Genomic DNA, 14,941 nt, shown 5'->3' with positions numbered 1-14,941 from the left:
AAAATTAACATTACAAGTACAGGGGGGAAAAAAACAAGCTGGTTGACATAGAGGCACTAGGGTGATGTAAGTGGGTGCTTGTGAGTCAGGAGTGAGGTTAGTTGGTGGCACTGGTACTTGCAGGCACTGGGAACTCTCAGGCAGTATGAATTGGCAACACCGGGACCAGGGAGATAGGCCATGTGATGAGAAGATTAGTTAAGAACAGAAGGATTGAGTAAAATGTAAATACACTGAGAAAATCAGGCCAGGATTCCCAGTATTAGAGAAAAATGGACAATTACGGAAAGGGGAAAAAAAGAGTACACTGTATTGTGCTAGATTAGAACTGGAAGTGTAAATAAACTTAAGAGTTTTAACATGTTTACAGACAGATATGGATACATGTAGATTTATATATGAATGCATTTATTTCTTAGCTCTGTCTACTGAGGAGGCCTAGAAATAATGGCATCTCAAAAGCAACAGCACACCTACTACCCATATCCTGGCTTCAATATCATTCTCTTCTAAAAGGAACCAGGACTTCTAAGAGAATTTCTAGCTATCCTGGGGCTTGGACAAGGTTAAGTACAAGATGAGCCCAGAATACCCTGTAGTGCCACCAAATAAGGAAGGGCTCAAAGAATGATGTGGACACACCACAAGGATCAAGGAGCCAAATTAAGAGGCCAAATAATGACAGTAAAAAATTAATACTAAACCTATGAGTCCGTCTTAATGTAAGCAAAGGAATACACAAAAGAGGGAAAAGTAAACCTCTTTCTCATAATGGAAAGATAACTAACAAATGCAGAAAAATGAAATTAGAAAATCATCATTTGGTAAACAAGATAGTAATAATAATATAATTTGGGCAACAATCATCACCTGGTGCTTTAAAAGTTTGATGAGGAGCAATATAATTTACCATGTCAAAGTCTCTCTCTACAAGATGTTAACTAACTTTACAGCAGAGGAAACCTGGCAGACACTATTTTAATTAAACGATACAAATGTTTCTACTAATGGGACAAAATCAGCATTGTTTACCACCTGAGATAATGTACTGAGAAAGCAGAGTATCATTTCTGTGGTGTTAAAAATCTGCAAACTTAGGAATATTTTACCAAGCAAATGGCCTGTGCTCTACAAAAACATCAAGGTCATTGTTAAGAAAAGCCGCTACAAACTATTTTTTCCATTTTACCAGGGAATGCCCAGGGGGTGGGGGAAACGGCTTGGTGAAATCCCATCAGGGGTGTCAAACTCATTTTCACTGGGAGCCACATCAGCCTCGAGGTTGCCTTCAAAGGGTCAAATGTAATTTTAGTACTGTATAAATGTAACTACTCCTTAAAAATTAAGCCAGAGCTTAGTGCTGCCACAGGGTAGAAACAAGGTGCCAGGCCAGATAAAACAAGGTGGAGGGCCGGATTCGGCCAGTGGAGCTTGTGTTTGCCACCTGTGACATAGATCTCATCTTGTTAACAACACCTCCTAGCAAACACACTAATGTCCTTAACTACAGAATATTTTAACGTTATAGGCCTGGTCCGTCTAACATTATTCACGGTTAAAAATCTGAAATTTATTAATTTATCAAAGTATAGCAAACTTTCATGATCAAGATTGCTCCACCTTCTCTGTTAGTGATAATATCACATGCACAATTTGCATGAAATTTGAGCCAGAGTGGAGAGAATTAATATTGCAAAAAGGACTTAGGAGGCACCATTAGTAATCTGGATTTCTTCATGTTTCATCTCAAATTATCAGTAAAACTTAATTCTACTTAATAGCTTTGATTCTGTGGATCTAATTTGATAATAAAACCCTCTGTGTTATCTTAGTCATAGATAAGGAAAGAGGAAGTGTTCTATATTAAAAGTTATTGAAGAGACAGGTTGCCCTGGCTGGTGTGGCTCAGTGGATTGAGTGCAGCCTGTGAACCAAAGGATCACTGGTTCAATTCCCAGTCAGGGCACATGCCTGGGCTGTGGGCTGGGTCCCCAGGAGGGGGCACATAAGAGGCAACCAAACACTGATGTTTCCATCCCGTTCTCTTCCTGTCTCTAAAAATAAATAAATAAAATCTTTAAAAAAAAGAGAGAGAGAGACAGAGAGATACAGACTAAATAAATGCAAAATGTGACCTTAGATTAAATTCTGGACCAAAGAGGAAAGAGAAAAGGGTCTTGCTTATTTGTTTGATTTAATTATGAAAGACATTATTGGGAAACTGGGGAGATTCTAATGGAGTCTGTGAATTAGATGGTAGAACTGCCTATTTCAGTATTACTATCCTAATTTTGATGGGTTTACTAAGGTTATATAATTTTGTAACAGTTGTAACAGCTGTGCTTTTAAGAAATATAAGGCTAGTTGATCATCATGCCTGCAACTTACCCTTAAATGGTTCAGAAAAAAAGTTATTTATACATGAAGAATAATAAGGTAAATGTGGTAAAACATTAACTGGGGAATCTCAGTGCAGGTAGAATATGGAAGTTCTCTGAATGTATTTTTCACTTTTCTGTAAATCTGAAATTATTTTAACTGAAACCAAAAAAAAAAAAGGTGAAATAAACACTTTGAGACAAAAAAAATAATGAAGTACAGGGAAAAGATCAACTATACCATGAATCAAATAATCTTGAAATCTGTTGACAGGTGTTTTGTTTGTTTTACCTTTTCGATTCTAAGTTAGCTTTGGAAGAAGGCTGAAAACATTCTCTGCTAGAACTGGAATCTCTGAATTCTCCAATTATTGAAAATGTAATTTTACTCATGTTTCCATAAAAGAGTTGAACATCACTAGGCTGTTGGGGAAGATCATACACTGAAATACAAACAATGTTTGAAATATATAAATCCATATAATCACACCACAAAATACAAGATAAACTTGTGTATGTTTACCAGCCACAAAACATGACTCTGTTAGATTGAGGGTAGGTGACATTTTAATTTTTAATACTATTGACAAGCATAAAATTATAGGTAGTTCAGCAAGCATCAATGATTAACAGTCCAGGCTCTGGCCTTGGATTTGAACTACACCCTTGACAATTATTAGCTGTGTAAACCTTTGGCAACTTAACCTCTCTAAGTGTTTGGAACCACTCTGCCTGGTTTCAGGAGTTGTAATTACCTCATGGCTAAGGCTGAGCGAGCCACCTCTAGAATGGGAACCACTTAGGAGACACAGCTTATCTCTGGTAGCAAGTGCTGCTTCTACTTCCTCCCCTGGCCCCAATGCATAAGTGGTTAGTCAGAGACAGGTAAGACCCCTCAGAGGAGGGGCAATGTAAGTCAGACATGATCACTTGGGAGACCATCATGGAAGGACTCGGTGGGGAGACTGTGACGAAGAGGAAGTAATGGACCCTCACCCCCTGGCTATTCTGACATAGCCCAAGTCGCCATTTCCTTCTGGTAGAAGCACTTCCTGGCTCTAATTCACTTAAGCCTAAAAACCTATGATGGGGAAAGTGGTGCAGCCCTGTGCTGAAAAGGGCGGGTTCCCCAGAGTGATCAGGCCTAAGAAAGAATATGTAAAATCCTGTGAAACCTGCTTTGTTTAGAATGCTCTCATTTAAATGATAAGGGTCCAATCAAGAAGTTTGTTCCTCAAAGTTTTATGGCTCTTTAGCTATCTGAGCCTGACTGAGAATAAGCCCTCATAGTTCTTTGAATGCTATCTATTGTCTGATCCTTACCTGTATTCTTGTGCAAATGAACCCAATAAAAGCCCCTTGAGGAAGAAGGGGCTCTTGGCCCTTCCCCTTTGAGGGATCAGCCACCTTTCCTCCCCAAGCAGCTCCTGTCTTGGTAGTTTCACTTTCATCGGTGGTGGACAGACACACGGGGACTTTGTGGGCAAAGTTACCCCCCACATCTAAGCTTTAGTTTCAAGTATAACATGGAAGAACAATATCTCAGAGGTTGTTGTGAACATTAAAGGAACATTTTAAAGATACATGTGGCACGAACTTATAAAACGCGTACTGTGGGCCAGGCAATGTTCTATTCCCTTTGTATATATTAACCTAGTTGGCTTTCACAACCCTTTGAGATAGGTATTACCTTAACATCAAAGATAAAGTATCTGAAGCACAAAGAGGTTAAAAACAAATTTATAAGTAGCAGTCTCACAGATATTTAACTTAAGCAAATCTAGAAACCAGGCAATACTAAATAATTAAATATTGTAGATTAATAAAATGGTGTTGGAGTTAAATATCTCTAGATTAGTCCACTTGAATTTACATATACATGAAATGTTACAGAACATGTTTGTATTCTACATATAAATTAGATATTAAGAATTAAGTATAATTGAAATTTACAGTAACCAAAACATGGCTGTAAAAGTTTAAATCAACTGAATTGGTACTAATTACACATTTTACAAAAGCAAGATTATACATACTTATAATAGTAATATGCTCAAACAAAAATTATTCAAAATAATCATGTACAAAGTTCAAATGAAACATTCTCATAGGTGATCTATTGAAACAACACAAAACAAAGTGGAATTGTTTCCTCTCTTTGGACAATAAATATACCACCTTGAAAAATCCAGTATTCCTTGAGGTAGAGTCTGGCATTCCAAAGACCTTCCAAAGACCCAATTCAACTCCCATCTTAGATGGGTAATTTGGCATGCTACTTATCTCTTGGGTCTATAAACATGACGCTTAATATAACAAACACATTTGTTGATTTTGTACGAGGTTTCCTCTCCCTTCCCTATCTGGTTCTTCAAGATTCCTCAACAGCCCTGGTTGGTGCAGCTCAGAGGGTTGAGTGTCATCCTGCAGACTGAAAGGTTGCCAGTTTGATTCCAGGTCAGGGCATATGTCTGGACTGCAGGTTCAATCCTCGGTCGGTGCGCATACGAGCCATTCAAGAAGGAACTGATCAATGTTTCTCTCACACATCAATGTTTCTCTCCCTCTCTTTCTCCCTTTCCCCTTTCTCCAAAACTAAATAAATAAAATATTTATAAAGAAAAGATTCCTCTACAGTCACTTCATTCTACATGGGGCACCATTCCTGTGCTTTCCCAGAATCCTAAACACAGCTCTATCACAGCACTTTTCACACTGTACTTTAATTATCTGTCTTCTCCAGAGCCTGTAAAGCCTCTAAAGGTCAAGCACTGCATCTTTTACCTCTAGACACTGACACCCTGTACTCTTCATACATGTCAAATCAATCAATTAATGAAATGTTGCTGAATTATGAAACTGTGCCAGGGTCTGAACCACTACAAACTCCAGCTACCTACTTTGAGTTAGTCTTCACTGTTGCTTCGATATGTTACTAAATGTTTATGTTTCAACTACACAGCACAGTTCAGTTTAATTCTTTTATTGGGATCTTTCTAGAGGTAAGAAATAAGAAAGTTGAAGCTCAGGGGAGCTGAAGTGGCAGAGATGGGTCTTGAATTGAGTTTTAACTTCAAATCCAAGGTTCTTTCCATACTCTGTTCCCTTAACATGTAAAATTACAAGTGACAAAATCCACTTCTAATCTTTTCATTATCTTTAACTAACCCCTACTGCTGTCTTCCCTTTGAGCAGATGTTCTAGACTCTTAATTGCTGCAAAGAATACAGACTACATCACCTCCACATAGGTATAAGCATCCTTTTATTTTATCATTGCATATTTTAGAAGCAATATATATATATATATATATACAGATTTCATCATTTAAAAACTAAAAAACAAAAATGGGGAGAACACCAGAAAGTAAAATTCTATACTCCTGTAATTTTATCTATGTAACTATATAAAAACACTAAATTATTTTTATAGCAAAATAAGACCTTACTATGCAGACCTTAAAAATAATTTTTTCTCAATATATAAACATGTCATTAATATAGAATCACATCACTGTTTTTCATAGCTCCAAAATAGTATATTACACAATGAAACAATCCCCTTCTCTTGGGCATTTACATAATTTCCTCTTAGTTTTATAAAAAAATACCATGTGGTAAAAATCTGTACACTTTTACATAGTTTGTATGCCTGAATACATACATTTTTTGTGAGTAATAAATGTCATTAAATCCTTAAATTGTTAATATCAAACAGAGCTAAACATCTAAGTTAGTCATTCTACCACTATTTAGAATTTTGCCATGATCACATTCTCCAAAATTGTAAAGTAGGCAAAAAAGGATTGAAATCTCAAAATGAGTTTAAGTTTGTAAACACTAAATCTTAAATAGTAATTAATTTGAGTTTAATAATAACCATTTTCCTCCTGTTTAAAACTCCACTCACAGAATAGGTACAAAAATATATTAATGATATCTAACATCTACACTATATAAATGAGAAGTTAGCTATTACTATTTATTGCTCTCATTTTACAGAGAACACTGAATTTCAGAGATATAATCTGTCCAAAGTAATATAGCAGAAACAGTGGCTCAAACCATGCCTAATGCCATAAACTAATACTCTTCTTTCTTACCACATCAATGGATCTAGAAAATACTACAAATGATTCAAAGATTTAAGACATGTTGAAATTCTTACCTTCAGTTACTAGCAGCTCATGTTGAAATCCTTCAGCAAAGTCAATGCTTTGAAGCACACTATGCTCTGGAAATATGTGTTCTACAATCCCTGGTGTATGCAAAAGAGCTCTGCAAAGAGAGATTTTTATTCAAATGTTGTTTTACATATGAAATGACCTTGTTTTTATTAGTGCATTTGGTAAACTGAACTAAAAGCATGATATATTAGTACATAGATCTCATGTACTAATCCTTATAAGTAATTTTAAAAAATCTGTTTTGGAAATTCCCTTAAAAATTATGGTAGTACATCCATCAGTTTCAGTTAAATATTAACATCAGAAAAAGACACTTCCAGCCAAGATGGAGGCATAGGTGGAAACACTGTGCCTCCTCACACAACCAAGTTTAAAGACAACAAAGTTTTAGTAACAAAAAGGCAGCCAAAACACAGAAAATTGAACTGTACGGAAGTCCAACAATAACAAACCATTCAGCCAGACCGGTAAGAGGGGCAGAGTCAGCAGCAGAACAGGGTCAGGCAGGAAAAAGCACAAACTGCAGCTGGCAGATCCCAGGGGTGGGGAGGCAATGGGCGGACCCAGTGAGGGCGCAAGATGGATGGCTGACCATGGTCACACATTCGTACGCAGATAAACCAAGCGAAAGAGCGAGCAGTGAGACAGACCTAGCTCAGGCTAGGGCCCCAGCAACGGGAATTAGAGCCTGAAAGCACCAATTGGAAAGACTTTCAGGGTTGAGGTGCCGGGAGAAGCTCACAGGCTCACAGAGTTTGTTGGAGAGACCCACAGAGTCCTGGAGGGTGCACAAGCCCACACACCTGGGAAGAAGCACCAGAAGGGCCCAATTTGCTTGTGGGAAGTGGCAGAGGGGACAAAAATCTGAGAGAGAGCAGAATAAACGCCACTGACCCTCTCTGACCCTGCCCCCACATACACCATCACAACCCAGAGACTGGGTTGCCCGACCCTGGTGAACACCTAAGGCTCTGCCCCTCATACGTAACAGGTGCAAACAGGCCAAAACATTATAGCTCAAGAAAAACTCCAAGCCCCAGAGCCAATAAATCCAAGGGAGTAAGAGATGGCTAACCTTTCAGATGCACAGTTCAAAACACTGGTGATCAGGGTGCTCACAAAACTGGTTGAATTTAGTTAACAAATTAGAGGAATAAATGAAGGCTAAACTAAGTGAAATGAAGGGAAATGCACAGGAAACCAATGGTGATGGAAAGGAAACTGAAATCAGGGGAGTGGACCGGAAGGAAGAAAAAAATGACCAAACAGAAAAGAAGGAAGAAACAAGAATTCAAAAAAATGAGGAGAGGCTTAGGAAACTGCAGGACATCTTTAAATGTTCCAACATCCCAATTATAGGGGTACCAAAAGAGGAAGAGGAACAGCCACAGGTGGAAAACTTACTTGAACAAATAATAAAGGAGAACTTCCCCAGTCTGGCAAAGGAAGTAGACTTCCAGGAAATCCAGGAAGCTCAGAGAGTCCCAAAGAAGTTGGACCCAAGAAGGAACACACCAAGGCATGACATAATTACATTACCCAAGATTAAAATGAAGGACAGAATCCTAGAAGCAGCAAGAGATAAGGGGGCAGTCACCTACAAAGGAGTTCCCATCAGACTGTCAGTGGATTTCTCAGAAGAGACCTTACAGGCAAGAAGGGGCTGGAAAGAAGTATTCCAAGTCATGAAAGCCAAAGACCTACATCCCAGAGTGCTCTATCCAGCAAAGCTTTCATTTAGAATGGAAGGACAGATAAAGTGCTTTCCAGATAAGGTCAAATGAAAGGATTTTGTCACGAATGACCCATTATTATATGAAACGTTAAAGGGACTTATGTAAGAAAAAGAAGATAAAAAATATGAACAGTGAAAGGACAGCAAAATCAGGAGCGGAATCATAGAAATGGAGATTACACTGAGGGTTAGCAACAGGGGAGTGGGAGGAGGAGAATGGGGGAGAAGGTAGAGAGTAAGTAGCATAGATGGTAGGTAGAAAATAGATGGGGGGAGGGCAAGAACAGTATAGGAAATATAGAATCTAAAGAACTTGTGACACGTGGACATAAATGAAAGGTAGGGACTGGTGGGGGAGGGGTGTGCAGGGTGCAGGGTAATGAAGGGGGGGATAGGTCAACTATAATGGCATAATCAATAAAATATATTTTTTTAAAAAGAAAGAAAAAGAACTCCCTAATATGCGTAGAAAGAAGGATAAAATTAGATTCTTTTCAGGTCTTATATTTTTAATATTTAATTTAGTAACAGAAATTTGCTTCAGGTGAAAAAAAAAAGAGTATGCCAAGAAAATGATACAAATAAGATATGAAAGGGAGACATTTAAATTACCATATAACTATGTTTATCTGGCCTCTTCTAGAGAATGTGTGAGAACTAAAATGTAAATTTCTCTGTAGCACTCAGATATTCATAAACAAGTGAAATCTCACTACTCTAAATCTGTGGCAAACTGGAGTTCTAAAACAATACCTTGATTTCTATAATGCAGTGGAGAAAAGAAAAAATCTGGCAATTTAAGTTCTCCAAATGCCTGTCTCTGTATCTAAAATACATAATTGAAAAACAAAAGCAGGTTCAAAGTTGAGTTCTTCAATTGGGTCTATTTTCACATTACGTACCTACTTATCACTATACTCTCTCTCTCTGTGTAAACATTCCAATAATCCTCAACAGATTAAAAATTAAACAAAATTTTCTAAATTCTGCACCAGAATAAAACATTGCAGGGCACAAAAGTTGGAAGAAGGAAAGACTGGCAGGCATACGCATATAACATGTCCTCTACCGGCAGTTAGTGATTTACTAGGAACAGATGAAACACCATGAACTTCATAATAATTTTATATTTAATTTTCTAGGCTAGGAAACACAATTTGATAACATAAGAATTCTGAATTCAGCATATAAGAATGTCACCTATGTTTAATCATATCTAAACCTAAATACCTAAACTTGACATTTCGGCATAATAAGCTATATTTAAATTAGATGTAACCAATTTTCTAGAAGTACATGCTTTAAGTAGCTAGTCATATTAAACATCCCACACAGTTCTAAAATTCCTTTCAAATAATTGACTACTTTCTTAGAAATATTCCATATAAATCAGGTGTGTTTAAACAATATACTTTTAGTAATTTTTAAGCCTTTTCTGAAATCATCAACCATCACTACAAAGATGGTCCTATGTGAACATACAGAGGTTTCCTATAGGCATTTCTACTTATCAGCTACACAAATTTTACCAAGATTGTTTTCATCTACCGGTCCATTAATAAGTAATGAACTGCGCTATAAATTCCAAATTTCAAACAATTTTTAAGTCTTCATTGTTTCTACTTAAAAGGTCCCAGTATTATCTAAGATAAGTAACCTACCTTCGATATTGTTGTCGTGAAATTTCATCTCCAACAAAGAAGTATATAGTGTACAGTTCTGTTGCAATTTTGTGATTGCTATCTCTGTCTGGTGGATTATATATTATGGTAACATCCTGATGCCAAGAAAACAGTGAAACTGAATATTAATTGTTTGGGGGTAAGTTATTTCACTCTTAATAAACTGTCATATGAGCCTAACAGTCAATGTAGACATGAATGAAAATGTATAGCATTTCCAAGAAGATAAGTACCTCTATTCCTCTACACATTTCAAATATTTTTTTTTCAGGTTTGGGCCATAAAATACACACTTACTAATTTAACCTAAAAATGAGTTTAAATTTTTAGTGCAGAGACTTTCATACTTACTTCTTGTGTTTTTTCCTTGAGCACAAATTTATCTGGAAAAATCCTTAATACTTTAGGATCCAGGAAAACTTTTTTCTGAGAATCCATAAAACCTACAGCTTTAACAAAAGCTGCACGACAGCCAGTGTTACAAACAGAAAACACAATTCTACTTTCTTTGCCAGGTATTAAGTCATTCATTGTTACCATGTAACTGTCAGATAATTTTTTAACACCTTCCAAAATAACATTACTTGTTCCTCCATATCCAGACAAAGGTATCTGAAAGAACAGAAAATATACATATTCAAAATTATCTTTATGTAAGCAGAAATCAGATGAAATTAAGGTCAGAGAAGAAAATCTATACGCTAGAGTTAATACAATTAACATTATTGTTCTTTGTGTACTTTGGAAATTATCTCACTTCCAGCCCACCACCGAATTAAAGACTCTGTCTTAAGAGAAAAACACCTCAAAGAGGTACAAAATTATTTTCCTTTCAATATGCTAAGAATAATTACTTCATTGTCATAAAAGCCAACCTCAAATAATACAAGAACAAAAAGATTGGTACAGTATAGATACCTCACTTAATAAGTGTTTAGAGTGAAACACATTTATGTAATTTACTTCAAAATGCATTTAAAAAATAGATGAATTCATGGATGGTTAGACATGTATAAAAGAAATATAGCAAAACACTAATTGTAAATAGTGGGGTATCTGAGTTTACTGCCCAGTTCTTTCAATTTTCCAGCATTCTAAATTTTTTAAATGAAATGTTTTGGTGAAAAAATCTATTGCTTTCAAAAATTCAATATAAACATTTTATCTGTATTTTCAAAGCCTAAGAAATCACAAATAAGTAAAAGCTTAAGAATGACTAAATATAATAAAATCTAACTAATGCTAATAAATCCAAAGATTCAAAAGGAAAAACTATCTCTAGAGCAGGGTTTCTTAACTTCAGCATTGTGAACATTTTGAGCCAGATTGCTGTGATGAGGGTCACCCTAAACATTACAGGGCGTCTGGCTACATTCCTGGCCTTTACCCACCAGATGCCAGACACACCATCTTCCCAACTCCAAGTTATGACCACCAAAAATATTTCAAGAAGTTTCCAAATATCCCCTGAAAGGTAAAATGTTCTCTGGTTGAGCACTGCCATTCTATAGCACTAGAAAACAAAAGCTAGTATGAATATCTAAAACCTGCCCATAGATAGCTCTATAGTCAGGTAGCCTGAATGTGAACCTTTCCTGGACCATGTAATAATTAAGAGGAGTGACTGGCATATACTCAGCATACAATAAATCTATTTATCATAGTTCCATCATACTGTATATACAGAGCATAGATAATTTCATTTCCCTTTCAAAACCAAACTGGGAAATTGTAATGAAAATTATATGCATTTCAGATAAGGGAGTAAAGCACATGTTTTAAGTGATGTGTGAAAAAAAGAGACAGGACTGTTCCTGATTCTCTCATTACTAGAGTTAAATGCTCCACCATAACTGCACCAGGTTGCTTGTCTTCAGAAAGACATTATCAAAGTTAATGGTCTAAGAAGTCTTCTTTTCAGATAAAAACCATATTCTGTGCACTTCAAATCCCACTCAGCCCACCTCTCAGATTTTCACATTTGCCACCAATATGACTGGACTAGGATCCCGGTTTGTGTTAAGAGGACACTAACCTGAACCTCTGCTTGACTGACTGTCACATAAAATGGTTGGGCCCTAAACCATCAGAGATTCTTCCTTAGGAATAACCTCAAAATCTTGGCAAACAAACATGAAAATATTTACAACATATTCAGGATAGTCTAGTCTAAAAGTTACAGTTCATTTAGTCCTCTCCACAAACCACTTGATCCTTACATGAACCAAGACACAATACTCTGGAATTGTATCTGGGGCTCATGTGTAAAATGTTACTTCTAAAAATGACCACTTACAGACTCTGGACAAGATGAAAGCGTAGGAAGATACCTGTTGTTTCAAGCACAACAAAAAAAAGGAAAGCAACAAATTTACAAACAAAAAATAACAACAACTGCCAGAAAACCAAACTGTATGAAGTCCGACAACAAGAGAGTTAAAGAAGAAACATTCACTCAGACTGGCAGTAATGGTGGAGACACGAAAGCAGGCAGGCAGGCAGGCAGTGAGGACATGCTGCACCTGGAGTTCTGGGTAGGTGAGGTAGTAGACAGCAGTCCCACATACTCCTACATTTGTGTGTGGATAAACCAGGAGGAACAACTGGGGAATGAGATGGAATGTGCACCCCAGGGTTCCTGCACTAGATAAGAAAGCCTTAAAAACTCTGGCTGTGAAAACCTCTGGGGTTTATGGCGATGGGAGAAACACCCAGCCTCACAGAAGAGTTCACTGGAGAGACCCACAGGGTCCTAGAACATGAACAAAGCCACCCAGCAACACAAGAATTAGCACCAGAAGGGCCCAATTTGCTTGTGGGTAACAGGGGCAGTGACTGAAAGCAGGGCAAGAGCCAAACAGGTAGTATTGTTCACTCTATGGTCCCTCCCTCACGTATAGCATCACAACACAATGAACGGGGATTGCCCCACCCTGGCAAGTACCTAAGGCTCCACCCCTTTCAACGTAACAGGTAAGCCATGGCAAAGAAATATGGCCCAAATGAAAGAACAGATCAAAGCTCCAGAAAAACAACTAAGCAATGGAGAGAGAGCCAACCTGTCAGATGCAGAATTCAAAGCACTGGTAATCAGATGCTGACAGAAATGGTTCAGTATGGTTGCAAAGCAGAGGAAAAAGTAAAGGCTATGCAAAGTGAAATAAAGAAAACTATACAGGGAACCAACAGTGAAGGGAAGGAAACTGGGACTGAAATCAATGATTTGGAGCAGAAGGAAGAAATAAACATTCCATCAGAACAGAATGAAGAAACAAGAATTCAAAAAAAAAGAAGGGCTTAGGAACCTCTGGGGCAGCTTTAAACGTTCCAACATCCAAATCATAGGGGTGCCAGAGGAGAAGAAGAAGAGCAGGAAATTGAAAATTTATTTGAACAAATAATAAAGGAGAACTTCCCCAGTCTGGCAAAGGAAAGAGACTTCCAGGAAGTCCAGGAAGCTCAGACAGTCCCAAAGAAGCTGGACCCCAGGAAGCACATACCAAGGCACATCATAATTACATTACCCAAGATTAAAGATAATGAGAGAATCTGAAAAGCAGCAAGAGCAAAGGAGACAGTTACCTACAAAGGAGTTCCCATAAGACTAGCAGCTGATTTCTCAAAAGAAACCTTGCAAGCAAGAAGCAGCTGGAAAAAAGTATTCCAAGTCATGAAAGGCAAGGACATACATCCAAGATTACTCTATCCAGCAGAGCTATCATTTAGAATGGAAGGGCAGATAAAGCTCTTCTCAGATAAGGTCAAGTTAAAGGAGTTCATCATCACCAAGTCCTTATTATATGAAATGTTAAGGGGATTTACCTATGAAAAAGAAGATGTTCAAAACTATGAACAGTAAAGGGACGACAACCTCACAACTATGAACAACTCAACCTAAAAACAAACTAAGTAAACAACTAGAACAGGAACACAATCACAGAAATGGAGATCACATGGAGGGTTAGCAACAGGGGAGTGGGAGGAGGACAGAAGGGGAAAAGGTATAGAGAATAAGAATCATGAATAGTAGGTACAAAATAGACAGGGGAAGGATAACAATACTATAGGAAATGGAGAAAAAGAACTATGTATGACCCATGGACATGAGCGAAGGTGGGGAAATGCTGGTGGGAGGGGCGGTTCAGGGTAGAAGGGAATAATGGGGAGAAAGAAATGGGACAACTGTAACAGCATAATCAATAAAATGTACTTTAACAAAAATTTTAACAAAACTTTTACTGAAAGAAACAATTGGATATGGGAATAACATCTGGATTTTCATTGATTAATGTTGTGTAAGACAGATAATACCTGTATATATAATACAAATAATATGAGCAGCTATGGAGCTATAATAGGAGCAAGATTAAATCAAAAACCTTCTGATAAGATGAGTCTTTGGCATGTATTTTCAGAAACGTAGAGTTCTAGGTTCGTGGAGAGAGAATTCCAGGCTGCTAAAATGGCATGAGCAATCAGTCATTTCTAAGTAGTGCATTTGGTTTTGGCTTTGTTTTTTAATAATTGTAAACAATACCCATGGAGGAAAACCGCATTTAAAATGTTTAATGGGCTCTGCTGGGTGTGGCTCAGTGGATTGAGTACTGGCCTTCAAACCAAGGTGTCGCTGGATCAATTCTCAGTCTGGGCACATGCTCAGGTTGCAGACCAGGTTCCCAGTAGGGCACATGCGAGAGGCAACCACACATTGATGTTGCCGTCCCTTATTTTACTTCTTTTCCCCGCCTCTCTAAAAGTAAATAAAATCTTTAAAAGATAAAATAAAATGTATAATTGTTTCCAGGCTTCAGAAACTAGCTTTAAGAAATAATTCTACGACTACAATCCAACACTTACGACTGCTAATTAGAGGACAAGATCAGGACTCCTTTCAGGTTTGTAGAGCACTTCGTTTGTTCTGTTTTTTATTCTGTCTAGATCCAGAAAACTTACATATACA

The 14,941-nt window shown here is 37.4% G+C and overlaps 1 protein-coding gene across 1 annotated transcript in view; it reads right to left on the bottom strand.

Annotated features, from left to right (window-relative positions):
• CEP192 (centrosomal protein 192) overlaps positions 1-14,941 on the bottom strand; it is a 147,203-nt gene that overhangs the window by 21,878 nt on the left and 110,384 nt on the right. Inside the window, exons 30-34 of the mRNA XM_037067640.1 lie at positions 12,278-12,311; positions 10,333-10,593; positions 9,961-10,076; positions 6,546-6,655; positions 2,671-2,821 (exon numbers count right to left, since the gene is read on the bottom strand). Coding sequence (XP_036923535.1) covers positions 2,671-2,821; positions 6,546-6,655; positions 9,961-10,076; positions 10,333-10,593; positions 12,278-12,311 — 672 coding nt within the window. The remainder of the gene's footprint in view (positions 1-2,670; positions 2,822-6,545; positions 6,656-9,960; positions 10,077-10,332; positions 10,594-12,277; positions 12,312-14,941) is intronic.

This window comes from Sturnira hondurensis, unplaced genomic scaffold (assembly GCF_014824575.4).
Source record: "Sturnira hondurensis isolate 20B ecotype Veracruz unplaced genomic scaffold, ASM1482457v3 Scaffold0017338, whole genome shotgun sequence".
Taxonomy (NCBI): Eukaryota; Metazoa; Chordata; class Mammalia; order Chiroptera; family Phyllostomidae; genus Sturnira; species Sturnira hondurensis.
This window is presented reverse-complemented; position numbering and strand designations above follow the sequence as displayed.